This window comes from Clupea harengus, chromosome 6 (assembly GCF_900700415.2).
Source record: "Clupea harengus chromosome 6, Ch_v2.0.2, whole genome shotgun sequence".
Taxonomy (NCBI): Eukaryota; Metazoa; Chordata; class Actinopteri; order Clupeiformes; family Clupeidae; genus Clupea; species Clupea harengus.
This window is the reverse complement of record NC_045157.1, coordinates 9832598-9859281: the sequence shown is the minus strand read 5'-3', so window position 1 is coordinate 9859281 and position 26684 is coordinate 9832598. Positions and strand designations below refer to the sequence as shown.

Genomic DNA, 26684 nt, shown 5'->3' with positions numbered 1-26684 from the left:
GTGTGTGTGTGTGTGTGTGTGTGTGTGTGTTTGTGCCTGTGAGTGCATGTATGTGACTGGGTGTGTACTAGCATATGTGTGTGTGTGTGTGTGTGTGCCAGTGAGTGCATGTATATACACACATATATGTGATGTATTTGTGTGACTCTGGGTGTGTACTAGCATATGTGTGTGTGTGTGTGTGTGTGTGTGTGTGTGTGTGTGTGTGTGTGTGTGTGTGTTTGTGCCTGTGAGTTCATGTATGTGTGTGTTTGAGTGACTCTGGGTGTGTACTAGCATATGTGTGATGTGTGTGCGTGTGCATGCACACTCATCTGTCTGGAAGTGTGTGTGTGTGCACCCACATATGTAAGTGTGTATGCGTGAAGTAATATGTACGCATGCGTGTGTGTGCCTGCATGTGTGTGTGTGTGTGTGTGTGTGTGTGTCCTGGCCAGCCCTGAAGCACATTAGCCCAGGTTCCTTTGCTTTTGAGGCCAACTTCAAGTGCAGCTGGGCCTGCGCTGGATCCCCACGCCTGGCACACTCTCACTCAGAAATGAAACAACCAGAGACAAGAATAAGTTCCAGTCTATTGCCTGTCACAGTGTATGAAAATCAATGGGCCGACCGTAACCATATTCCTTATAATCCTTCGTAAACGGCCACTGGCTGATGAAATGAGGAACGTCTAACCAGCTTTAGTTGCATTTCATTAAGGTGAAGTGACAGACTACAGGGTCAGCAGTGTTTTTTTTTCTGGCCTGTACTGCCCCCCTGTGGTACACACATGAACTGATTCCACGGAATTGATACTTTTCAGAGTTGTTGAGGCGATGATGGCATTGACTGAATTCCAAGTTGTCCAAGTACAGTCCCTCCTAAGCAGACATAGGGCTCCAGTTCAATTTTACAGACAAGCATTACGTACCCATTTGAGATTGATTTATATCAAAGCACAGCATGTATGTGTGTGTGTGTGTGTGTGATTCTGTGTTTGTTTGTGTGTGTTCCTATGTGTGTGTTTTAGATCGCCACGGTTTGCTGTAGGCTCGGACTCCGGACTTCCTGCATAATTCTGACAAGATGTGACACCGATCACCTCTCTGCCATCCATCACGTCTCTCTAACTCCAACACCCAGAGAGAGAACTGGGGACTGGGAGATCTCACTGACGTTGCTCTCCCCTACCTCAGAGAGAGAGAACTCTGAGACTGAGACATCTAACTGAGGTTGCTCTCCCCTACCTCAGAGAGAGAGAGAACTCTGAGACTGAGACATCTAACTGAGGTTGCTCTCCCCTACTTCAGAAAGAGAAGGCAGAGACGGCTCCCTCCTCTGCTCTATAAACAGTTGTTTTAGGTAGAGAGATCGCTGAGAGCGGGCGGAAAAAATGATCTGGAGAGAAATTGTAACCACATGTTTGTTTGAGAGGTCTCCGAGCATGGCTGCTGGCGTGTCTGCTTCGCATTATTATGATTATACACCACAGTCCTTTTGATTATTATTTTCTTTCCCCAGCAGAAAAACCCATGTTGATTTTACAATATGTCCAGCAGTTTCTCAAGGGGGGGTGGGGGGTGGGGGGTTGTACAGTTGGGCTATATAGGGTGCTTTACATTCTGTACATAGGAAGACAAACACCAGGGAGATATTTCTGTAAATGGTAGAGAGTTCTACAGGTAACTCGTACCACTTGTGTTGTTGAAGTCTGTGTGAAAAAGCAAAGAAAGTCAGTGATTTATACCGACAGGCAGGCAGGGACCGAGACAACTATGACAACCACACAAAGCTTTAATCCGATCCTGGAGCTAACGTCACAAATTTCATTTCATTTTTCTCCTTATTTTTAACGGTTATATTTGAGCTTTGAATAGGTAGTGTATTAGCTGACAGAAAATACCTCAGTGATATTCAAGTCCAAGCACTAACAGGCAACTTTATGGATGGATCCCACAACGGCCAGTTTTAAATTACCATGGCTCGTGTTTCTACAGTGTGTGCAAACACCAGATTTTAACTGATGTTTCAGTTGGCCATGAGTTGGTGGTTTGAGATAGTTTCATACAATTAATTTATTTTTATTTTTTATTATTACATGTAAATCAGACTCTCAAAACACCATCAAACAAAGCAATATTGTTACTAAGTTACTAAGAGGCAAGTAAGAAAAAAGTGAACTGCAACAACAAAAAGAGAGATGCACAAATGCCTGCATGTCTAAAGGGGATGTATCACATTTCATTTTAAACCACTGCCATGGATGCAAACATACGCTTCAATATTACATCATACAGCACACATTACAATCATCCGTTTAGGGGAATCAACAATGTCACATGAAACTATACAGTGTGTAGCAGCATGCAAATAAGCCCACGGGAGAGGCAGTGTGGACAGGCGTGTGTGTGTGTGTGTGTGTGTGTGTGTGTGTGTGTGTGTGTGTGTGTGTGTGTGTGTGTGTGTGACACGCAGGAGGGGGGGATGCAGTAATCCACACAAACAACACTCAGAGCATAAACCGCAGAGATCCCCGCGGAGATCCAGGATTGGCTCTGTCTGCTACTGGTGCGCAAGCTGAAGAGAGACAGCCAGGGCTGCCTGGGATCTGGGTTTGACTGAGAGGCCTGGCAGCGGTGCTTTAGAACTTTTGTGTTATATGAAAAAGTGTTTTGGGCAAGGCATTTTTATATCCTTCACATGTCCTTCAAGGCTATAAGAAAAAAATCCAAAACTTCTGATGACCTCAAACTTGCAATGAAATACTAGAGTATTACAATTCTAATATAATATGGTTTTAAATTATATGTCCTTCAGATATCCTTAAAGACTGTAAATAAAAATCCAATACCTCTGATGACCTCAAACTTCCAATAAAATAATACAGTATTAAAATAATATGGTTTTAAATTATATGTGGAACACCATAATAGATATGAATACTTGTGTGCTAACTCACAGCTTCGCTCTTCAGGAGGCCCTTCGGATCACATCATCTGGTAAAGTAAACTGCTGGAGTGAGCAATGTTCAGAAGATCTGTGCTTCTCAATGTGATTGGTGTTATTATTGCAGCAATGTTATTATACTTATATATTTGTTATAATTTCAGATTATCATGGGCGGTCCTGCTTCGGCTGGTGGAGCTGTTGTTTTGGACATGAATGCTTCAAAAATACAAGACTCTTGCATACAAGAATACAAGATTTGGATTGAGTTGAAATGAATTGGATCGAGGATCTAGTCTTCCTCTTGTGATTTATACTTCCAGCCACTAGATGGTTCTGTTTCTCCTTGTTTTTAGATTATCTGAGCAGCCAGGCAACGGGGAGGTTTTTTTGTTCCACTGGAGTCACTCCATGGTCTGCCAGTGAATGCTGCCTGGAGAGAACGCGGTAATTATGCAATCTTGAGTTTGCCGGTAGCTTAGCCTATTACCAATGACAGCTAAGTTTATCTGTTTCTGTCGTCATCGTATGGATCACAGCCTTGACTGTATAGGCTATTTATAGCCATCTAGATGGATCGCATTCCATTCTGTAAGACAATCATTATTGGGACTAGTTCGGCTCGGCTGGCCTGCTGCTTGCGGTTGCGTGTAAACAGTAAGAAAGGAAGGTGTGCCATTCCTTTGGCGCTATGCGTGGAATGTGTGATACAGGTGCCATACGATCAGCTGATGGAACAACCGGTTCTACAGGACCGCGTGTGACAGGTGCCAGGTATCGTAGTTAACGATAACGAAAGCTCCCGCTGTCATCACAGCAACCAATGAGCCATATGCAGTGATCAGACTGACTGCAATCTGAATGCACTGTGGCATGGACTGCTGACCTACTAGACAACTGATTCTGACAAGCTATTGTCTGTTGACTTACGTTGTTGGCTTGATGTGGGCAACAAGCAAGCAAAGGATGATAGTAAAATAGTGGTTTCCAATTCACGGTTGAGGAGATGTCCTTGTGAGATCACCGTTGTGTTTACAGGAGCAACAGTTGGCTGGACGCTGTATATGCAGAGCGACGCCTGAAGCTCTGCCCACGTGAGTTAGCCCCAGCTAATGTTGGTAGTGTAAATAATCACTTGCAGTGTTGTGCGCTCTGTGATCTACCGTTTGTATGACGTCGCTACCACCTTAATTATTACAACCACGGTGAAATGCAATTAACTGTTAGATTGTCCGTCTGGCCACCTGTCGCTAATGATATAGGACTGACAGACAGAAAGGGCTAAGTTAGCATGTAGCCTTAATATGTATGTGTATAACGGTACAGAAGTCCAACCGGCTATATGTTGTGGCGTTGTCATACTGGGCATTAATAGCCAAGAAACTTGCCGTAACAGTAGTGAAATGTTCCAAACATGTGTTTAGGTATTCACGTTCAGCACAACTGATGTTGATATTATACTTGGAGGCCTATCCATGTTCTGCCTAGCATCTGATCATCTTTGCATGGGAAATCTCAGATTTTCAGTATATTTTCCTGTTATTCCTTAAAGCCCTTAGGTAATAAACCGTTAACTGTAGGTGTTTTGGGGCAATAAGGGCTCGTAGGTTTGCGGGAAACATTGCAATTAAGTTGAATAAGTTCATTCGGCACTTTATAATATTTTAAGATAATCACTGAACCTCAAACATCTGTTGTATGAATTTGATTCTGAGCTTCTCTTGACAAATGTCCGCATTGGTCATTGTAATTTGCTTTCATCGCTTGCCTTCTTTCGTTTAGTACCGTTGTATCAAAAGCACTCCGCGTTCCTCTTCCCTTGTTCCTGAAGTTACACAACATCCTCCAGCCGGGACCGACACGGTGGTGGTGGGGGTCGGGTCGGGATCTTTCCTGTTCCAGAAAGATGGCGGGGGTGTGTGTGTTGGGGGTGGGGGGGGTGCTCTCTTTGTTTCAGGCCCTTTGACATAACACAACAGCTCTACCGCAGGACGGTTTTAACCTGCTGCCACTCACAGTTCTCTGGAGCACATCTGGCACGGGTATGGCCAGGGTCTGGTCTGGTCTGGTCTGGTTCTGTCAGTTCAGGAGCATATGTGCCCCAGTGAGTCAGCTGGCATGTGGCTTAGTGGAAGTACATTCAAGCTGTGTTCTCTGAAGTTATCTCAAAGCTGACCCAGACTTGACAACTGGTTGGCCAGGCAGACGGGTTTGTCTCTGACTGTGGGACCAGATGTTGTCATGGCTGTGTTTCTCTGCCTGTTAATCAGTCAGCTGCTATGACTGATTCAATCATCTGCTGCTGTTGCTCAGCATTCACTGATTTGATTTAAGGTGTGCTGATTTCCTAGAAACACATTGTTCACATATTTGTGTGTAAGCGCAGTGCTTCAGATGGCTTTGTCTGCCTCTGTTTACTGGGTCAACAACCCTCAGCACATCTCAGGTGGGCGGTGTGTGGCTGTGTCAGCCACTTGCACTCTCCATATGAAACTTCCTAACACCAGTGTGTGTGTGTGTGTGTGTGTGTGTGTGTGTGTGTGTGTGTGTGTGTGTGTGTGTGTGTGTGTGTGAGAGAGAGAGAGCTTTAAGTTTGTGTGTGTGTAATAGCGAGAGCTCTAAGTGTGTGTGAAGGTTAGGAGCGGAAGAGGGCTTTGGCACCTCGGTGGCCTTCAGATGAGCAATAAACATTCAGGGGAGAGTTAGGAAACAATTCCAGCTCTTTTGTTTTCCCTTCCTCTCCCTTCACACACACACACAAAAGCATGCGCGCGCACATTCTCAGATACACACACACAGTCTCTCTCTCTCTTTATCCTGCTCAATCGAGCCTAATTGTATTTTTTTTCACACATTCACCCCCCTGTTTTTCCCTGCACAATCATATTCTCAGGCTCTCCTTCCCTCTAAATCTAAGTGTGTGTGTGTGTGTGTGTGTGTGGCATGGGTGCTACCCACTCTCCCACCGTCTGCTCCTGATCTGCCACCAGCCAATCAGCTTGTTACCCAGTGGGCGTCACTTCCTCCCTCCTGCCTGCTGCAGTCAATCAGCCTATTCAGAGGAGAGGGCTTATCCCCTCCCCCCATGCCCCCCCCCCCCCACCACCACACACACACACACACACACGCACACACACACACACACACACACACACCCTCCCCTTCACGCAAACACACACACACGCGCACGCTCACACACCCATGCCACATGAGGAGATCCTCTGCCACATCCAGAGGAGAAAGTTAGAGTGTGTGTGTGTGTGTGTGTGTGTGTGTGTGTGTTCTGGCTCCGGCTGATTCTCAGCTTTTCCGTAAACACATGCAGAGCAGCACGGGACAACACAACAGGCTTCTCTCTCTCTCATTCTCTCTTTCTCCCTCTCAGACACTGTCTCTGTCTCCCTCTCTCTCACTGCATCATTCTCCCTCTCTCTCTCTCTGTCTTTCTCATTCTCTCTGTCTCTCCGTCTCTCCATCCCTTCAGAAGAGCTTTCAAAGGTAACGGTGCGTTTAAATTGATCTTTTCTACTATTGCTTTTGCTGCTAACTGGTGTCAGCGGTAAAGCTTGCCAAGACTCAGGATGTGGTTACCCTGCACTGCAGCAGTGTGTTTGTGTGTGTGTGTGTGTGTGTGTTTGTGTGCATGCATGCGTGTGAGAAACCTGCTGATGTAGAGCATTTTAGTTTGCAAGCTGTTTGTATGTGACGGACGATGAGTGAGACTGACAGTGAAATCACCTGATGGCGGCTCTTCCTCCTGCCAGATCACTGGATGTGGTAACTTTTCTCTCTTTGTTGATCACTGGATATGATGGCTTTTCTCTCAGTGCTGGAGCCTGATGCAGCTGGAGCGCCTCTGTGTCACTGCAGACATGGCAAGCCTATAATAGCGTCTCTGTGATGATGACCCGTGCTCTTATCTAATTATAACTCATCACATTTCTGACTCTTAGTCAGCACTAGGGTGTGTTTGTGTGTGTGTGTGTGTGTGTGTGTGTGTATCTGCCATGTGAGGTTGTTTTGCTCTTCTGCTAGATCATCAGTAGCAGATCAACAGGTTGTTGAGCGCTGGATGGTCTGAGCACATGAGGCTGTGTATGTGTGGGGTGAGGTGGGGTCATGTCGGGTCAGGAGCTCAGTGCTGGGCCTGTGTTGGTACTAGGGCCTGTGTTGGTACTAGGGCCTGTGATCAAGGCCCGCTCTGAGCTGAATTTATCTTCTCTTGTTTTTTTGCTTGTCCTATTTCTCCTCTCTGTCCTCTGCCCTTCTTGTTTGGGTGGGCATGTCTTCCTGTTTGTTTGTTTGTTTTTAAAGATCTATTTTTGGGCTTTTTGCCTTTAATGAGATAGGACAGTGAAGGTTTGGACAGGAAATGAGATGGAGAGGTGGGGAGTGGGATCAGGAAATGACCGCAGGTCGGATTCGTCCCTGTGGGCGTTCAAACCTGTATATGGTGGGGGCTGCTGCTTGCGCCACAGTGCCCCCTGTTTGTTTGTTTGTTTGTTTTTATTTGGCATTTAGTATGTTGTGAATTTATATTTATTGGATTTCCTTTTGACTTGAAAGTCAGGTCGGTCTCGTTGTCTCTCATACTCTCTCTACTCCTTTCTCTCTCTCTCACTCTCTCTCTACTCCATTCTCTCCTTCTCTCTCTCTCTCTCTCTCTCTCTTTGTCTCTCTCTTTGTTTTCTTTTGTCTCCCCCCAGCTCCTGTATGCAGACACCTCCCTCCTTCAGGAGCTGAAGCAGAGAGGAGCCGAGCCCTGAGAAAGAGGAAGAGGAAGAGGAGATGAAGGGGGCGGGAGGGGCAGAGGAGAGTCCTCCCCCTGAGGAGGTGGCAGGAGAGGAGGAGGATGAGTTCATCAAGGAGGAGGAGCAGGAGGTGCCTATATTTCTCCCTACTGATGTCCTCTCAGCATGTCACTTGGCATCATGTAGTCTGGCGCTAACATCCAAACGCAGGTTTAGAGTGGTAACGGGGCACTATTTTAAGTCAGGTATGGTAAAGAGTTACTGAGGAGAGGAGAAACTGTCGAATGCTTAAAGGTTTGAAGTTTTCAAAAAAAGGGGTCAGCTTTGCCTTGCTAAAGCAGCACAGTTGTCAGATAAACACTAGGTTGATTCACTTCATAATGAATAGGCCAGGAGGCTAGTGGGAACCACAGGTGTGTTTATCTCCCATGGTTCATAAGACCACAAAAACGGGGAGGACTTGCACACAGAAAATGAAAAGAAATTGTTTCTGTTTCTAACATTTACTGGGCATAACGCAGACAGTGACAAAGGTGTGAACCATTTGAAAACAGTAAAGGCATAATGTTGCTTTACAGTATATACTGTTAGGTGAAAATTCACCCTAGTTACCTCAGGACTCCGGAGCTGCATATAAGTATATTTATTAGACAAACAACTTTTGCAATCGGGCTCACTCCCAGCACAAGGCTAAAAGTGAAGCCATGATAAACACATCGCACAAGGTTTATATAGACAGAAGTTTAGCGTTCAGCAGGGAAAACCACGTGGAAAGGATGGAAGTTTTGCACAAGGTCGGAAGAAGCACAGTTCGACCCTTCTTATCACCTCTGGTCTAAACATGCTCTTGTACATATGCAGACTAAGTGGCACCTAATAATCTAAGTTACACACACACACAGAAACACAGAAAAACCATGTTCCTGCTATCATAAGCACATGATTCATACAAGGAATATATTAATACAAGGCACTTGATTCATACATTCTTAAGTCATTAACAGTGCTTGGAAATTATTTCCATCATATACTAATCAAGCATCTTATAATTTCACATCCAGTGTAGTAGATGTACTTATCTCATCGTGACTGCAAGACATTAGCCAAGACATAACCACTGGTCATTCTTGTGTGTGTCCGTGTTTGTGTGTATCCGCGTGCGTGTTTGCGTAGATGTCTGAGGAGAAGAAGGAGCGTTTAGCAGCGGAGCAGGATGAGGCGCGTTCGAGAGCAGCTCAGAGGCAGGGGATGGCCATTGAAGAGCTCATCCACACAGAGAGAACCTTCCTGAAGCACCTGCAGCTCTGCAGCCTGAACATCAGGGTCAACCTGGAGAAGTTACAGGTAAACGCCCCACACACACACCACCACCACCACCGAGGCGGTCACCCCACATTTTGGGATGTCGGCTGAATGGGAAGAACCATCACATCCTGTGTGTGTAGTCCTCATGATTCATTTTCTGGATGAATGAATGAATGAATGATTGTTATCTTGCCACAGCCTCCCCTGCCCAACCTGGATGGAATGTTCCAGCACATCGGCGAGGTGATGGACGTGTCGGCCCGTCTGCTCAGTCTGCTGGAACAAACCCAGATGCATCCCAGCGACCCGGAGTTCCTCCAGTTCCTCTGTGAGTAACGCCACACACAGCACACCAGAGGGTTCTCTCTTAGAACCACAGAACACAGCACACCAGAGGGATCTCTCTTAGAACCACAGAACACAGCACACCAGAGGGTTCTCTCTTAGAACCACAGAACACAGCACACCAGAGGCTTCTCTCTTAGAACCACAGAACACAGCACACCAGAGGGTTCTCTCTTAGAACCACAGAACACAGCACACCAGAGGGTTCTCTCTTAGAACCACAGAACACAGCAAACCTGAGGGATCTCTTAGAACCACAGAACACAGCAAACCTGAGGGATCTCCATTAGATAATAATGATAACATAACAATAATACGATAAGGAAACATAATCATATCTCTCCACCTACCTACAGTAAGTAGTGTTTAGTGTTATTACCCTCTGTGGGGAAGTTCTCCACCTACAGGATTGCTGTTATTACCCTCTGTGGGGTTTATTTTGTGCTGCTGTCCAGTGAGCGTGCACATATATACTTAAATTTGATTAAATAATTAGAAGAAATTATACTTTGCCAAAGAAGCTCTAACTCTGCTTTGAATTAATCACTTGTGCTTCTACTTGAGTATGGAGATGGTGTACTCCACAGCCTCCTCTGATCGCCAAGGAGTCGGTCAAGAGCGAGTGAGCATACTGGGGCACTTGTGTGGGGGCACTTGTCCACTTGTCCACAGCACTTCCTACTCAGCTTTGGAGTGGCTCGGGGGACTAGTACAATAGGTCCGCATAAATTAAGGGGACCACAAGGGTCATTTACTGGTGGGCGTGTCCAACCGATTGTGGCGGGCCGCGGGGCGGAACTTGCCTTTCCTGCGATGGGTGCAATGACAAGAGTGAGTGGAACTTTGGGTGTTCTTTTAATGTACACAGCATTCTGTTCCTGATGGTCTGTAGGTTACCAAGGAAACCGTGTTTGTACACTGATATAGGCTATTTGTAGACCACAGCTGTTCTAATTATCTAAAGTCATAGTTAAGGCTAGACTATTTGTAAATATACAATATAATATAATATTTTTTATTTATTTATTATAACCATCTGTTAGTGTGTGTGTTTTATTTTCTGCAAACATAATAAAGCCTTTGCTACACACACACACACACACACACACCCACGCAGGCTGTAGCCATAATCATGCGCAAAGAGCAACTGAACTGTGGACATGGAATAACGGTAAAGACACAAAACTGATTTTATGTTCAGAATATTATTGCATTAGCAAAGCGCATTAAAATGACAATACATTGTATTCATGTGTATGACACAAAATCAGGGGTGGAGCTTGCCTTCCCAGGCAATGGGTGTGAATTACAAGAATCAGTGAAATGAGTGTGTGTTCTTTCTACGTACAAAACAGATTTAATTTTCTGCATATTAAATAGAAATACATGTATTAACAAAATGCATTCAAATGACAATACATTCTACAATTAATTGTAGACGAAGACATACAATTTCTTGATGGATGTTTAGATATAGGCTAACATTCTTCACTTGTGTTCACATTTAAAGTGACCATGCTGTAGGACTATAACTCTAAGACAACGTTAACCCATCAAATTCACCTTGCGGCATTTCATTTCCGCAAACTTGTTGTTCACCTTGCATCGCAATCGATGTTTGCAGCTCACTCCTTCGATTCGAAAGTAGCGCACTTATCCCAATCGATGTTTGCAGCTCACTCCTTCGATTAGAAAGTAGCGCACGTCGTGAGGGGCGCTCCTCGCCCTTGGTGGCACGCTAGTAAGTAACAATAAATAATAATAATACATCTCCTTTATATAGCGCTTTTCGCAGTTCTCAAAGACACTTAAATCTTAACCGCTTAGCAGTTAAGTCTTTAAAAGTCGAAAGCAACTGAAGGAACTTTCTGCATGTGTGCTACTCACAGGACCTGTGAGCTATATTTTGTGAGAGTAACCGGATTCATGTCTTGGGCTGTTGAAAGAGCTAAAGCCTGGCCTGTGGAGAGCTCATCCATCCCCAGTGTTCTGCACTTCCTGTGGAAGGAGGATGTTGCGGAACTTGAGCTTTCACTGTTTACCGGTCCAACAGGTGTTTTTCTTGTTCTGCAGGCAGCCATTAGTGTGGTGTGTGTTTTTAGAAGGGACTATCGATTACAATCTGAGATTAAATACACCAGAAGCTGTGGTTAACATGTTTGTTGAACACATCTTTCAAAGTGATTAAACTAGCTAACACTACTGACTCCAGACTTGGCCATGGGTGCTGTGCTATTTTGAAAAATCATGTGGAAATTTACTTCAGAGATGCATAGTTTTCATAAAAATATAGTGGCCAAGTGATATTAATGCAATTAACACATTTTAGTAACTGATTGGTCAATGTTATAGTGTCAAACTGTGTAGAGATTAGATTACATGCGCCAGCCAGATGCAGGTTAAATTTCAAAACAGGAAGTGGCACAACACCGTCCTCAAAACAATTACCATGAAACGCCTACCTTTGTCAGTAGACACACTCTCACACACGCATTGGTCCGCCCTCTAAGGTGTTTAGGTCTGTGCGGATGTTATGAAATGTCCAAATGAATCTGCGCTAGTAATCAAAATACCTTTGTGCGATGCCCTTCTTTGTGGCGTGTAAATTCTGTTAAATTAGGGCCCTGCAAGATGAGAATTTTGTAAACTCGAATTCTGTGCACTCATACCCCAGAAATATGCAACTGTGTTCTTCTGGTATACTGGTGAGAGAATCCTGACACTGTCATTTCTGGACTGTAAGTCTGCATTGTCATCATGAGTGTTACTTAATCACTTTGACAAAGAGATACCTCAGCCATACTGACAGCTAAAAATACTTGTGTGTGTGTTTGTCAACCCGACTTTGCCCAGCCAGTTTGTCAGGTTCTGAGATGTGAGTGTTTAATTTTCTAGTAAGTCTTTCCGCTGTGGTTGAGATAATGAGAGGTAAGGACACACTTGTGTTGACTGAGGCCATTACTGGTCCTGGTTCACGTACAGTTCACACCCCTGTGGATGGTGTTATAAGACTTACGCACATTAAAGGAACCAATTTAAGTTATAACTGGTGTAACAAAGTAAAAGCTAGGTTAGTGTAGTAACCCTACACTAACCTAGCTTTTACTTTGTTACACCAGTTCTAACTTAAATTGGTACTGTACACAACAGGCCTTCCAACAATTACAACTGCTCTGGTGTGTCTGTGTCTGTGTGTGTGTGTGTGTGTGTGTGTGTGTGTGTGTTGCAGGTGACTCATTCCTCAGCATGTCGCGGGACATAGAGATGGCTTATAAGGAGTACCTGGCCAACTACAACAACATCACAACACTGGAGAACAGCTACAAGCAGAGGGAGGAGCAGTGGGCAGAGATGGTCAAAGTGGTCAAGTCCTCAGCGTATGTGTCTCTGCTCCTCAACACCGCCAAACAACACACTCACAGAACACTCCCCCTCTCAATGGTCTCACAACACTCCCCCTCACAACACTCCCTCTCATAACACTCCCTCTCACAACACTCCCTCTCACAACACTCCCCCTCTCAATGGTCTCAGCGTGTGTGTCTCTGCTCCTCAACACCGCCAAACAACACTCTCACAACACTCCCCCTCTCAACACTCTCACAACCCTCCCCCTCTTAATGGTCTCTCAGCGTATGTGTCTCTCCTCTTTAACACCGCCAAACAACACTCTCACAACACTCCCCATCTCAAAGTCCTCAGCGTATGTGTCTCTACTCCTCAACACTGCCACACTCTCCCTCTCAATGGTCTCTGAACACTCTCCCTCTAAGAACACTCTAACCCCGAGGCTACAGCAAGGGCGAAAATTCTGCCCTGCGGACGCGGTGCGGGCATTAGCAGAGTTCTTATCTGTTGTAAACAATGAGAATGGCTACACCAGATGTGGAAACGGAACGTCCGCGCCGCTCATGTCCGTGCCGAAAATTCCGAAATAGACCTGGCTTCTCAGGCAATATCAAGCAACCGTGTGTGTTTTTGATATGCCACGAGTTGTGTGTGTGCATGTTTTGGACACACACGCATACTACTATTGGACTATTGGGCTATTATTTTCCTCATGTGTTCAGGCTGTGTGGCTCACTACGTCTGTGTAGCAGTTATACTAGTCAACGACGCTTCAACAGTCAGTAAGTCAACACGTTCATCACAAACAACTTATTATCTCTATAGGGGCGAACACAGACCTGTTTGCGCAATACAGCGCAGATGTGACTACATCCTTGAACATGCCTTTTTTGTGTGTCTGTGTGTGGATGTGTGTGCTCAGTTGGGGTGGCTCGCAGATTTCAATCACACACACACCCTCCCTCAACATGAGAGGTATGTCTGGAGTGTACGTGCTGTAGAGAAGGAGGCGCAACCTCAGGGGAACCTCATCACTGACCCAGTTTCTCTCCTCTCTCATCACCACTGTATCCCTCTCTCCTCTAATCTCACCCTCATCTTCTGCACAGCAGGCTGTGTGGCTAACCAGGCAGGGGGAAACACAGCTAAGTGAAATGTCACATGAAAGCGTTTCTCAGGGTGAATCATGAAACACACACACACACACACACACACACACAACACACACACACACACACACACACACACACACACATTTAACCCCTGGCAGCAGAAACAGCCAGTCAGGCCTGTTTCCCTCAACTTAGTGGAAGCAAGAGGACAGAGAGAGAGAGGGGGGGGGGGGGGAGGCAGGACAGTACAGTACGGAGTAACACAGTCCTGGGTGTCAGAACTGACTTCACCACAGACCAGTGTGTCTCTCTGTGTTGTCTCACATCACCCCATCACTCAGTAATGCTGTGTGAGTTCAGATGACGGCCACACCTGAGCTCTCAACCCTCCCCTACCCTTCACTACTGTACTCTACTCTAATCTAATCTACCCTTCACTACTCTACTGTACTCTACACTACGCTAATCTGCTCGACTCTACACCACTCTAATCTGCTTGACTCTCCACTACCACTTTTAACCATGTTGTATATTGCCATCTGGTAACATTGCAATATGATTAACATGCGTGTCGAGAGTATTTTCAGTCTCCAAATGATAGGCTTTTTTTTTCATTTCTGACCTTTGCCCCTCACCCCTTATGCTTCCTTAGGCCGGAGATCAACGCATCCAACCTGACGTTCTTCCTGGTGATGCCAGTCCAGCGGATTGCCCGGTACCCGCTCCTGCTGCAGACCATCCAGAAGCACACGGACCCCACGCACCCGGCCTACGCCACCCTCACCCAGGCCGCACACACCGCTGTGCAGCTCAACCTGCCATCAATCAACGGTAAAGCGAATTCCGGGAAGTGTGTGAGTCTGCGGTAGTGTCTGAGGGGGCATTAAATAGAGAGATGGTACTGCTGTGGAGCATTAATGAGTACATGTTACTGCAGTGGGGCAGTAATGAGTAGATGGTATTGCAGTGGGGCAGTAATGAGTAGATGTTACTGCAGTGGGGCAGTAATGAGTAGATGGTACTGCTGACCTTTTTTCAAGGTGCACTAATTGAACAGCCTCACTAGGGAGGTTTGCACAGTGTGATGACTGTCTAATTTTAAGTAGCTTGTACTTCTCTCTAGATTTTATGATCTCCTTAATGCGTAGAATTGAATGTAATTGATTTGGAAAATAATGTAATAGATTTCACATGGTCAAATCACATGACACTAACTGTTATGATGCCTAACAAGGGTGTATGACATCGGCATGACATCAACATGTTAATGACATAGCATAGCTATGTCAGTTATCGGACAGTGTCAAACATCGGCCATTCTGTTAAACAATCAAAATGCTAAGTTTAATAATGGATTAACAATCGATATGCTCAGTTTAATAATGGGTTAACATGACAACGCGAACGTTTGCCGATAACACACGCCGTCCGATAATTAACACCGTTACGATAGTTATGTCAGTCTTGTAAAGCAAATTTCAAGTAAAATGTTACTGCAATCTTAAGGTAGATGAGTTTAAAATGTTACTGCAATCTTAAGGTAGATGAGTTTGCATGTGTGGCATGGTGACTTTCCTGTGGTGTTGTGTGTGTGTCCTGCTCCTGTGGTGCGTGTGTGTGCCTGCTCCTGTGGTGTGTGTGCCTGCCTGACTCTGCTCTGCTCTGCCTGCTCTGCTCTGACTGTTTTCCAGCTGATAAGTACAAGCGGACCGAGACCCTGACCATCCGGGACAAAATCAACCGCCTGAGTGGCCACAGCATCGCCAAGAAGACGGCACGCCTCAGCCAGTTCCTCAAGCACGAGACGGGCATGGTGCCACAGGTACCCGCCGCTTGCCCGCTGCCCCGTCCACCTGAGGCCTTGGCATTGACTCCTCAGAGGACTCTGCCACTCGTTAATTATTAAACTCTAGAATGGTTACCGTGGTGACGGAACACTCCCGCTTCGTTTATTAGGGCCAATATAGGTCTCTCAGCCAATCAGATCTCAGGAGCCACTGTCAGGTCTAAAGCAGGTCCACACCTTTTTAAGCTCTCAGAACACCGTCTCTCTCTCTCGCGCACACACACACACACACACACACACACACACACACACACACATACACACGCACACACACACTGGCCAATATTAGGACAATCAAGACTGTCCAGTTTGAGCTATAACTGCTTCTGAAAAATGAGGACATCTTTAGCTTGCAACCTAGTCTCTAACACATTGAACAGTGTCTGTAGTTTAAAACCGCTTTGCTGATTATTTAAGAATCTGCTTGGTACAAAGGAAACAATGAGGTGTGAAATCACTGAGGAGGCAAGGGTGAGAATCCTACTGAAGACAGACAGAGCTGTCAGATGGTAGCTCAGCCAGTGTGAGTGCGCCAGCTTTTACGACCTGTTTTAGCTGCATCCCAGCCAGCTAAATGACTGTTCAAATGCACCACAGGGAGTCATTACAGTGTGCACCACTTTAGAATGATACAGCTGATCCTATCTCAGTACCAATCATTGTTTGCTTAATGAAATGTACAGTCACAGAGTGATCGTGGTGTTGTTATTGTTCTCGTGTGTGTGTGTGTGTTTCAGGCCAAGGATGAGGAGTTTGACCAACTGGTAGCATTCTTCTTCGTTATTGAGAAAGGTGTTTGTGAGCTGCATGAGGACCTGGAGGCATACCTGAGCCACCTACAGGTGAGATTGGGTCACTGCGCCTTATGCGTGCGCGTAGAGAGAGCAGCCGTGTTCAGCCAACAGAACTACACTGTAAGACCAGTAGGACCGCATCTCTGGGCGAGCGTCCATGATTTTATTCTCACTGTTCAGATGGCTGCTTTGATTTCTATGTAGAGGTTGTCTTCGTGTTCTTCACAACTATACAATACAATGTCTGAGATGTTCCTCATTCTGTGCCTTTGTAACTTTTCTGAATGGAGTAGAATAGAATTGAGTGCATGTTTAAACCCATATACGGGGAGCATGGCTTGTCCTTTTAAGTCCTATGTAAGAGGATATAGCGGACTTACTTGCTTAATCCTCTTTTTTGCTTTTGAGAGTAGAAAGCAAAGTTTCAGACGAGGACTAGTAGATCAACTCTGTAATCCCCTGCTCCACACACAACAGGGGTCCTGGGTAGTCTATGCAAGATGCACTAGAGGAATGAATGTTGGGAAATGTGCAGAAATGGTCAATATTAAATATATTCTCCTGATGCATTTCATATTCAAATCCTTGTTAAGGCAGTTTTCCCTCATTCTCCAATGCATAAAATGGGCCCATTTCAAACAGTGTCTATACATTGTGTGTGCGTGTGCGTATGCACTGATGTATACTGCCGTTCCTCACTGGTTTGTTTGTGTGTGTGTGTGTGTGTGTGTGTGTGTGTGTGTGTGTGTGTGTGTGTGTGTGTGTGTGTGTGTGTGTGTGTGTGTGTGTTGTGTGTGTTGTGTGCGCACTGATGTATACTGCCGTTCCTCACTGGTGTTTTGTGTGTGTGTGTGTGTGTGTGTGTGTGTGTCCAGAGGTTGCAGAGCTGTCGTCCTGAGGACCATGACTTGGAGATGGAGGCGGACAAGGGGGCGCTGTTCTCCCGTGAGATCGCTGTGGCCCTACGCCAGTGGATCTACCCTGAGTTTGTGAGTCTGTGCGGATCTGCCTCGCACACCTTCACTCGACGAGAATACATCAAACACACCAGCAGTGGACCAGTGCTGTCCAAACCACACACACACATGTGCCGCATCACTCGGTCACATGAGCCCTCTGTCATCCACTAACATCACTGGACATGAACCGTCATAGAGTGCTCACCGTCATAGAGTGCTCACCGTCATAGAGTGCTCGTGCTCACCGTCATAGAGTGCTCATGCTCACCGTCATAGAGTGCTCACCGTCATAGAGTGCTCACCGTCATAGAGTGCTCACCGTCATAGAGTGCACACCGTCATAGAGTGCACACCGTCATAGAGTGCTCATGCTCACCGTCATAGAGTGCTCATGCTCACCGTCATAGAGTGCACACCGTCATAGAGTGCACTTCGTCATAGAGTGCACACCGTCATAGAGTGCTCATGCTCACCGTCATAGAGTGCACACCGTCATAGAGTGCACACCGTCATAGAGTGCTCACCGTCATAGAGTGCACACCGTCATAGAGTGCACTTCGTCATACTCACCGTCATAGAGTGCACTTCGTCATAGAGTGCTCACCGTCATAGAGTGCTCATGCTCACCGTCATAGAGTGCACATCGTCATAGAGTGCTCACCGTCATAGTGCTCATGCTCACCGTCATAGAGTGCTCACCGTCATAGAGTGCTCACCGTCATAGAGTGCTCACTGAGGGCTAACCGTCATGGAGTGCTCACCGTCATAGAGTGCTCACCGTCATAGAGTGCTACTGACAGCATATGGTACCTTTTGTTGACATGTTTATGTGTCAGTCAGTGTTCTTTAGTGCATCAGAGAGAACGATGTCGGTGTGCCACTGTCGCTCACGCTCTCTCTGTCGTTCAGGAGCGGCGCCTGGTGTCGCTGGTCTTCAAGCCTCTCTGCTCCTTACGTGAGCTGCTGGCCGGGCCACGGAACCTGATCCGCAAGCGCCGGGACAAGCTGCTGGACTACGAGCTGCTGGAGGAGAAGAGCTCGCTGAGCTACGAGGAGCAGGCGGTGGCCAACACCTACCGCACCATCCACGCCCTGCTGCTGGCCGAGCTGCCCCAGTTCAACGCTCGGTCCACGCAGCTGCTGCAGGCCGCGCTGGGCAACCTCTCCTGCCTGCTCGGGGACCTGGCCACGGACATGGAGCAGCTCGCCAACAGCTTCACACAGCAGGTACACGCGTACACACACACACACACACACACAACACACACCACACACACACACACACACACACACACACACACACACACACACACACACACACAGACACACATACACAGACATGGAGCAGCTCGCCAAAAGCTTCACACAGCAGGTAGACACAAACGCAAATGCACACACACACACACACACACACACACACACAGACAGCTGTTGCTGCTGGTCAACAGCTTCACACAGCAGGTACACGCACATGCACATGCACACACACACACGCATACACACACAAACATAGAGCAGCTCAACAGCTTCACACAGCAGGAACACACACATACACGCACACACACGCATACACACACACACACGGAGCAGCTCAACAGCTTCACACAGCAGGTCCAGGACTTGGAAATAAGGGAGGTGCTGGAGGAAGAACTGCAATGCCTTTTTTAGAATTGGTCATCAAAGTAGGACCTGTGCTCCAGCAGACGTGGAAATGGGGGGGCACTCTTTCCAGACATGATGCTGACGGTGACACATCATCCACTGACAGGAAATATACACGGACAGTGGAGTACTGGGGAGGGTTCTGAGGCATATCCTCTTATATATTGTATATCCTTTAAATATACAGTATGTGACTCTCTCTCTCTCTCTCTCTCTCTCTCTCTCTCTCTCTCTCTCTCTCTCTCTCTCTCTCTCTCTGTGTCTCTCTCTCTCTCTCTAGCTCCCTCACAGCTCGATGGACTCGCGAGAGTTCTGGAAGTGGGCTGAGAGCTCAGTTCTGGAGGCGGGGCAGAGTCTGGAGAATCTGTGTCAGAGCGTTCAGGACGAGCTCAATAGTCCCATTGTACAGGTCTGTCCACACACACATACACACACACACACACACACACACACACACACAACGCGCACACACACACATGCATTCACCCACACAAACACAGACACACACACACACATATACACATGCATTCACCCACATAAACACACACACAGACATACACACACATGCATTCACCCACACAAACATACACACACACACACACACACACACTCATTCATTCACCAACCCACACACACATAACCACTCACACTCACACACATAAAAGACTATTATCTGCTACTGGGTGGGGACTTGTTTTTTACTGGGAATATTTCCATGGGCCGAGAAAATACACACACACAGACATATTCATCAGACTTGTGTTGTCTTTGCTCCAAGGGATGTGGTGGCAGTGAATATTATAGCTTTCTTATGGGCCTTCACCTCGAGTTATCTGTCTCTGCCATCATGGGTTTTGGACCCATTCCCTCAGCCAGGCAAAACATATTATGTCTGAATGTGGGGCTGTTTGGAGAAATTGGTTTCAAACTGCTGATGGAGCGGCGCTCAAACAGCTTCGGCAGTCATTTTTAAAAGCGTGTGTGTGTGTGTGTGTGTGTGTGTGTGTGTGTTGTGAATAGGTACCACCACAACATAGCAACAAGAGGATAATCTGTGACCTCGCTCAAGGGTAGCCATTCATTTCCCAGATCATTGGTAGGGGAATGCTTCACGGTCCACTGCCTCTGACTACGGCTAACAAGCTAGCATCTCACTCGTCCACACATCTCTCGTTGTCTTCTCACTTACAAATCACTTTCTACGGAGATGGGCTGTTCTGGGTTCAGACGTTAAACTTGTTTGATGAAGTCACTTTCTGTCTGGTTTTGTTCTGTGCCCATTAGCAACTGGAAGAAAAAACCCAAACAGAAACAGACGGAGACTTTCCACACCAGACCACAGTGAACATGATGAAAGCTGTGGATTGGCATCGGTAGGAGAGGCTGGTGCGGTGCAGTGTTTGATGTGATCCGATTAGATTAGCTTGTCATCTGGATAGGCATACGCAGAAAACAGCTACTGGACTGTCGGGGCTAAATCCCAAACAAGTCAAGATGGCTGGACTGCCAGAAGGTGCCAACAAGAGAATGCTGCTTGGTGTCCAAGTCCATTTGATTCCATGGTTTGCTCTCTGTGTGAGCTGAGTGTGAGTTAAGACTAGTCATCTTCTTCTCAGATGAAGTAGATATGATTCGGAAGGCTGTGGTTACCCTTGCTAGTACAACGAGAAGGAATGAATCATCATCATCATCAAGTTATGAAGCACAGTCATCACACTGTGAAAGTTCCTACTTTGCAAGAATGCCTTTCAGGTGTGAGTTGTGCAAATATGGTCACCCTATGCTGATTGCATTTCTGTGTGTGTTTGGTTGCTTGTGTGTGTGTGTGTGCCTGTGTGTTTGCCTGTGTGTGCGCCTGTGTGTGTACGTGTGTGTACCTGTGTGTGTACCTGTGCGTGTGTGTGTGTGTACCTGTGTGTGTGTGCCTGTGTGTGTATGTGTGTGTGCCTGTGTGTGTGTACCTGTGTGTGTGTGTGTGTGTGTGTGTGTGTGCACTCAGCCTCTCAGCAGTCCAGCTCAGAAGCGGCTGAAGGGCCTGAGGGATCGGCACGGCCCAGATAAGATCTACCAGTTAAGCGGTCCGGTGGTGGGCACACGCGACCTTGACCTGACCCTGAACAAGGGTGAGCTGGTTGCCGTGTTGAGCGAGATGGACACGCGTGGAGACCGCCGTCGCTGGCTAGTGGATGCCGGAGGTAAGACTGCACTGCCCACCCCCCCTCTCTTCCTGTCTCTCACCCCCCTCTCTATCTCTACCTGCCACTCACCCCCGCCCCCCTCTCTCTCTACCTGTCTCTCACCGCCCTCTCTCTCTCTCTACCTGTCTCTCACCGCCCCCCCCTCTCTCTACCTGTCTCTCACCCCCCTCTCTCTCTCTACCTGTCTCTCACCCCCTCTCTCTCTCTACCTGTCTCTCACCGCCCCCTCTCTCTCTCTACCTGTCTCTCACCGCCCCCCTCTCTCTCTACCTGTCTCTCACCCCCTCTCTCTCTCTACCTGTCTCTCACCGCCCCCCTCTCTCTCTCTAGATTCCTGTGTTTCAGCACAATTCAAGGCAGGGTTCAAAGGTGTTCCGAAAGGGCAATATCCTCACTCTTCACACAGTATTATTATTTTAGTTTTTTTAGGCTCTCATAATATCACAAACCCCCCCAAAACCTGATAGGTGGAGCCAAACTTGACACGTTGCCGTTGGACATACGAGAGCAGATGCTTATATGACTGATTCTAAGATTTCTGGCGGCCTACATTTACCAGTCGTACGATTACTTGCCAGTGCTGCTCGCATAAGCCATCTATGCTGGTCTATATAAGCCAGCTAGTACTTTATTCAGTTGTGACGGTTGGCCACAAATGATAAGAGCTGATAAGAGTGTTTGTAGCAGCTGTCAGAGCATAGGGGGATGCGGGCTGCAGAATGGGGGCTCCTGTAAAGTAAACACACGTGACTGCAAGTCTTCCAAGAGCCATGTCAGTGGAGACACCTAGTGGTGGCTTTTGGTACTGTCATTTCCCATGTTTCCTGTTGTGGCATTTGGTTCTTGGTTGACCAGAACCAGAGGAGCTCTGTGCTGCCGCAGGTGTTTTGTGCCACTGAACTGCCCTCTTACTGCCCGCCTCAGTCCACATTGCCAACCGCCTTCCCAGATGTGGCTCCTGACTACAGAGACGCCGGGGTGTTTGACGCGGTGGCAGGTCAGCGGTGTTGCAATGGAAATGTGGGAGTCTTGTTTTACATCCATCTGACAGAGAATTCTCTTTCAGAATCAGAATCAGAATCAGAATCAGAATTGGATTTATTGCCAAGTAGGTTTACACCTACTTGGATTTTTTTCTGGTGTATAGGTGCATACAGTAAACATAAAAACATACAAGCACAATAAGTACTACACATAAGAAAAGTCATACACATAAGAACCAAAAAACAGAATATATACAATACAAATATATAAACAATGAATATAAAAAAAGTAAAGTGGAAAGTAGAATGCAAAATGCAAAACAGGAGTGCAATGTAATGTTCTGTGAAGAGTGGACCTATTGTCATCTCTAAATCTTTCACTGATATAAGACCAGGCCCTGTAATACCCTCTAATTCCCCTTTAATACCCCTTTAATACCCCTCTCCAAATCATTCTGCACCTCACCACCACAACCGATTTCCTCTCAGGTCCCCGTGGTTATGTGCCCGCCGCCAAGCTGGTGTGTTATCAGCAGGTTGCCCAGGCAACGCCTCCATCACCCTACCTGAGCGCCACCCTCCCTGCGCCGGCCAGCCGCAGGCACTCCTACAGCCCAGGGCCCCCCACCCCAGGGTTCTCCATAGCAACACCCTGCTACCAGGTCAGAATGAGTGTGTGTGTTTATGGGAATGTGTGTATATGTATGTGTGTGTGTGTGCATGTGTGTTTATGAGTAGGGATGGGTATCGTTTGGGTTTTTTCCGATACCGGTGCTAAACTGATACTTTTAAAATGATACCGGTGCCTGAACCGATGCTTTTTTTTTTTTAAAGCACAAAGCGACGATTGACGACATTAAAGAAAGGGTTTTTTTATTGCCAAGGCAATTTTTTTCTTCAAATTGAACAATATATTAACTGTTTAAAGTATATTATAAATATAAATACATACAAAACACTTGGCTTCAAACTACAGCTTCAAACTTTTTAACTTCAAACTATGAACATTATATTAACTGTAAACAACAGTTTATAGTATACTTAAATGAATATAAATAAATACAACAACAGCTTCAAACTTCTTTTGCTTTGGAGTCAAAAATGTATTATTTTGTTTGCATTTATTTCATGAAATTTCACCATTTTATGATTTGTTTATACCTATCTTTTCTATCTTGTTTATAGTTAATCTTGTTACTTGAACACACTGAGTACGAGAAAATGTGTACTGCCCCTTAAAGAAACTACCGTTGGCTAAGTGTAGCTGTCATCATATTTTTCAGTCTTCGGTTGCTGATCTGCCGTTGACTCTTGCCTTCTCTCCCCTCTTTTCACGCAATTGTTTTGTTGCATTTGCTGCACGTCGCGATGTTTGAATATTTTTGTGCGAAATACAGCCACACTTTTGACCGTTTATCTTTCGGTATTTTCTCTGTTAAAAGGTTGATGTCTAGTTCTGTTTGTGCTTGCTCTGTGAAATGCTGCATGCTCTTCACTGTCATAAGACTGTTGCTATGAAAACACCAATGAGCGTGAGCGACACAGGACAAAGTTTACATTGGGAGCTGGGGCAGTTTTACATGTGCCCCGCGGAATCTGCCTAGCAACCGTTTTCAATTGGCTCAGGCACCGAAATGAAGCACCGAAATCTGCGTTGCATTTCGGTCCGGGTAGGTACCGGTTGTATTAGAACCGGTTCCATATTGGTACCGGTTCTCGGTACCCAACCCTATTTATGAGTGTGTGTGTCTGTGTGTGCGTGTGTGTTTATGAGTATGTTTCTGTGTGTCTGCATGTGTTGGTGTGTCAGAGTGTGTGTGTGTGTGTGTGTGTGTGTGTGTCTGTCAGTGGGAGTGGTCTGAAACAGGAGGAGGGATGGTGTGTTTTAATCCTCGCTGATTAAGCTGTCAGAGGAGTTGGACTCTCAGAGGATTGATGCTGATGCTTGTGTCTTTGTCCTGGTTATAAACTATGAACTATCCAGCTATAAACACCTAGCACTAATCAGACTTCAGTGTGTGTGTGTGTGTGTGTGTGTGTGTGTGTGTGTGTGTGTTGTATGATTGTATGTTTGGTTGATTGACAGTAGAATGATAGAGATCTCTCTGAGTGCTGTTAGTATTCAGAAGGGCTACTGTTCCCCTCTAATTTATTCAAATACCACCTGCCAGCTGAGTGTGTGTGTGTGTGTGTGTGTGTGTGTGTGCCCATGTGCGTGTGCCCATTGTGCAGCCAAGCCTGATCAACATGCTGGTGTAACCTGCCATGTGTAGACAAGCACAGTCCCACACACACACACACACACTCGAACTCGCAGCTTCAGGCATTGGAGGCAGGCGTGCTAGCAAGGAGGCTAAAACCCATGGGTGTTAGCGTCTGTCGCTAGTAGCTCTGTTAGCGGGTCGGGAGTGAGGTTTTACTCACCACACAGCACTGTGCCCGCTGACTCCCCTTTATACTGATGTCCAGACATGTCCTGGATATTAATGTAGTTGTGATTAGGCAGATGTGGTGGCTTGACCCTTCTGTATTAACAAGCTAACCGCTCCACAGATACTGCCGCCACTAATCAGAATTTTCAGTTTTGTGTGTGTGTGTGATGTGTGTGTGTGTATGTGTGTGTGTGTGTGTGTGTTAGTTTCTGACATCAGTGGTTCAATTTGAGTCTCTCTGTGGTGTGTATCATGAGGGAGTGATTTGAATTGCACTACCAGCAAAAACCACCAGAGGCTACAAAGAGTAGTTTCTCTCGGCTGTACAGATGCTCCTGTGTGCTACTGTGTCTTATTCTACTAATGGGAGCAGTGATCCGCTGGAAGGTTCATGGCCCTTACATAGAGAGCAGCTTATAAGACCAGTAGTACCTCTGTGTGTGTGTGTGTGTGTGTGTGTGTGTGTGTGTGTGTGTGTGTGTGTGTGTGTGTGTGTGTGTGTGTGTGTGTGTGTGTGTGTGTGTGTGTGTGTGTGTGTGTGTGTGTGTGTGTGTGGGATTGAGAAAGAGAGAAATAGAGGGAGAACTGCTCCGAGGGCCTCCGATGCTGCTGTGTTCCTGGTCTTCCCAAAGAGGCCAGATGCATCACTGAGCCCCTGGGTTGCTCTGAGAAGGTCACAGCCTTCACTGCACAGAGACCTGTTTAGAGCAGGTTCCAGGCCCAGTATGGTCCTTATCGGCTGCTCAGAGACCTGTTTAGAGCAGGTCTCAGGCCCAGTATGGACGCAATGTGTGTGATATCTGCTGTCTGGCCTGTCTTTGCCCTCAGTATTTGCTGAGTGGGTTTGCCTAAGGACAAACAACCAGAGTGCGCTACAACCTGTCCATCAGGAGCTTTTCATTTCAGAGACTGACAGCTAATTCAGTCCAGTGGACATGTCATATGATTTATATATGTGCTGAAAGGTCATTGAATGTGACCTTCTGTGTGAGTGTGAGTGCGAGAGTGAGTGTGTGCGTGCGTGTGTGTGGTGTGTGTGTGTGTGTGTGTGTGCGTGTGTGTGTGTGGTGTGTGTGTGTGTGTGTGCGTGTGTGCGTGTGTGTGAAGCATGCCCTTCTTCTTAACCAGACAGAACCCTCCAGTCCTGTTTTAATGTGAATGTGGGCGCTTGTGTGTGTGTGTGTGCGTGTGCGTGTGCGTGTGCGTGTGCGCGTGCGTGCGTGCGTGCGTGCGTGTGGTGCGTGCGTCTGTGCGTGCGTGCGTGCGTGTGCCTGAAAGCAGTGTCATCCCTGATGTTCGGTGAGCTGCATAGTGACACAGTGAGCCGTAATGCCACTGCAGCAGCGTTCCCCACCTCTCACTCCTGCTCTGTGTCTCCCCCTGCAGGTGTGTGCTGGGTATGACTTCACTGCGCGTGGCAGTCACGAGGTGTCCCTGCGTGCGGGCGAGCCGGTGCGGGTGCTGCAGCCCCACGACAAGCGTGGCAATGCCGAGTGGAGCCTGGTGGAGGCGCACGGGAGCAAGGGATACGTGCCCTCCAACTACCTGGAAGTGCTGCCCGCCATGGTGGCATCCCCCTCATTCCCCTACTGCTAGCCGGGCACGGACACTGGGATGGACACTTTTTTTACACACACACTCACACACACACACACACACACACACACACACACACACACACACACACACACACACACACACACACAGACAGATGGACACACAGACAGATTTTCCCACTACACAAGCACTTCAGTGTAGGGACAGTTTAGGTGTGTTTGTGTGCGTGTGTGTGTGTGTGTGTGTTTTGAGGTACTGACTGAATAGGGAGTGGAGTGGTGTACTCTGATTATATGCTTGTACTGAGAGATGCTGCTGGTAGCTACGGCAACTGAAGGCTGTTTTCTTGCAGAGGCTAGATGGCGGTCACTGTGTCCACACTAATGCTCACAGTCGCACACTAACACACAGAGACACACACTAACGCTCACAGACACACACTAACACACACAGACACACACTAACAC

General features: G+C 46.8%; 1 protein-coding gene across 1 annotated transcript; it reads left to right on the top strand.

Moving 5' to 3' along the window:
• Positions 1-3722: 3722 nt before the first annotated feature.
• On the top strand, positions 3723-26684 carry arhgef37 (Rho guanine nucleotide exchange factor (GEF) 37). The gene is made up of 14 exons (XM_042707969.1): positions 3723-4019; positions 7632-7806; positions 8850-9020; positions 9180-9309; positions 12556-12703; positions 14439-14638; positions 15478-15608; positions 16370-16474; positions 17302-17415; positions 18295-18612; positions 19328-19456; positions 21047-21242; positions 22718-22890; positions 26047-26684. Exons 2-14 carry the CDS (start codon positions 7714-7716, stop codon positions 26254-26256), a joined length of 2118 nt encoding a protein of 705 aa, XP_042563903.1. The 5' UTR covers positions 3723-4019; positions 7632-7713; the 3' UTR covers positions 26257-26684.

Coding starts and splice junctions, on each gene's coding strand:
- arhgef37 (XM_042707969.1), top strand. CDS start 7,714: ATGAAGGGGGCGGGAGGGGCAGAGGAGAGTCCTCCCCCTGAGGAGGTG. Junction 12,704..14,438: donor AAAGTGGTCAAGTCCTCAGC/GTATGTGTCTCT, acceptor ATGCTTCCTTAG/GCCGGAGATCAACGCATCCA. Junction 22,891..26,046: donor TAGCAACACCCTGCTACCAG/GTCAGAATGAGT, acceptor CTCCCCCTGCAG/GTGTGTGCTGGGTATGACTT.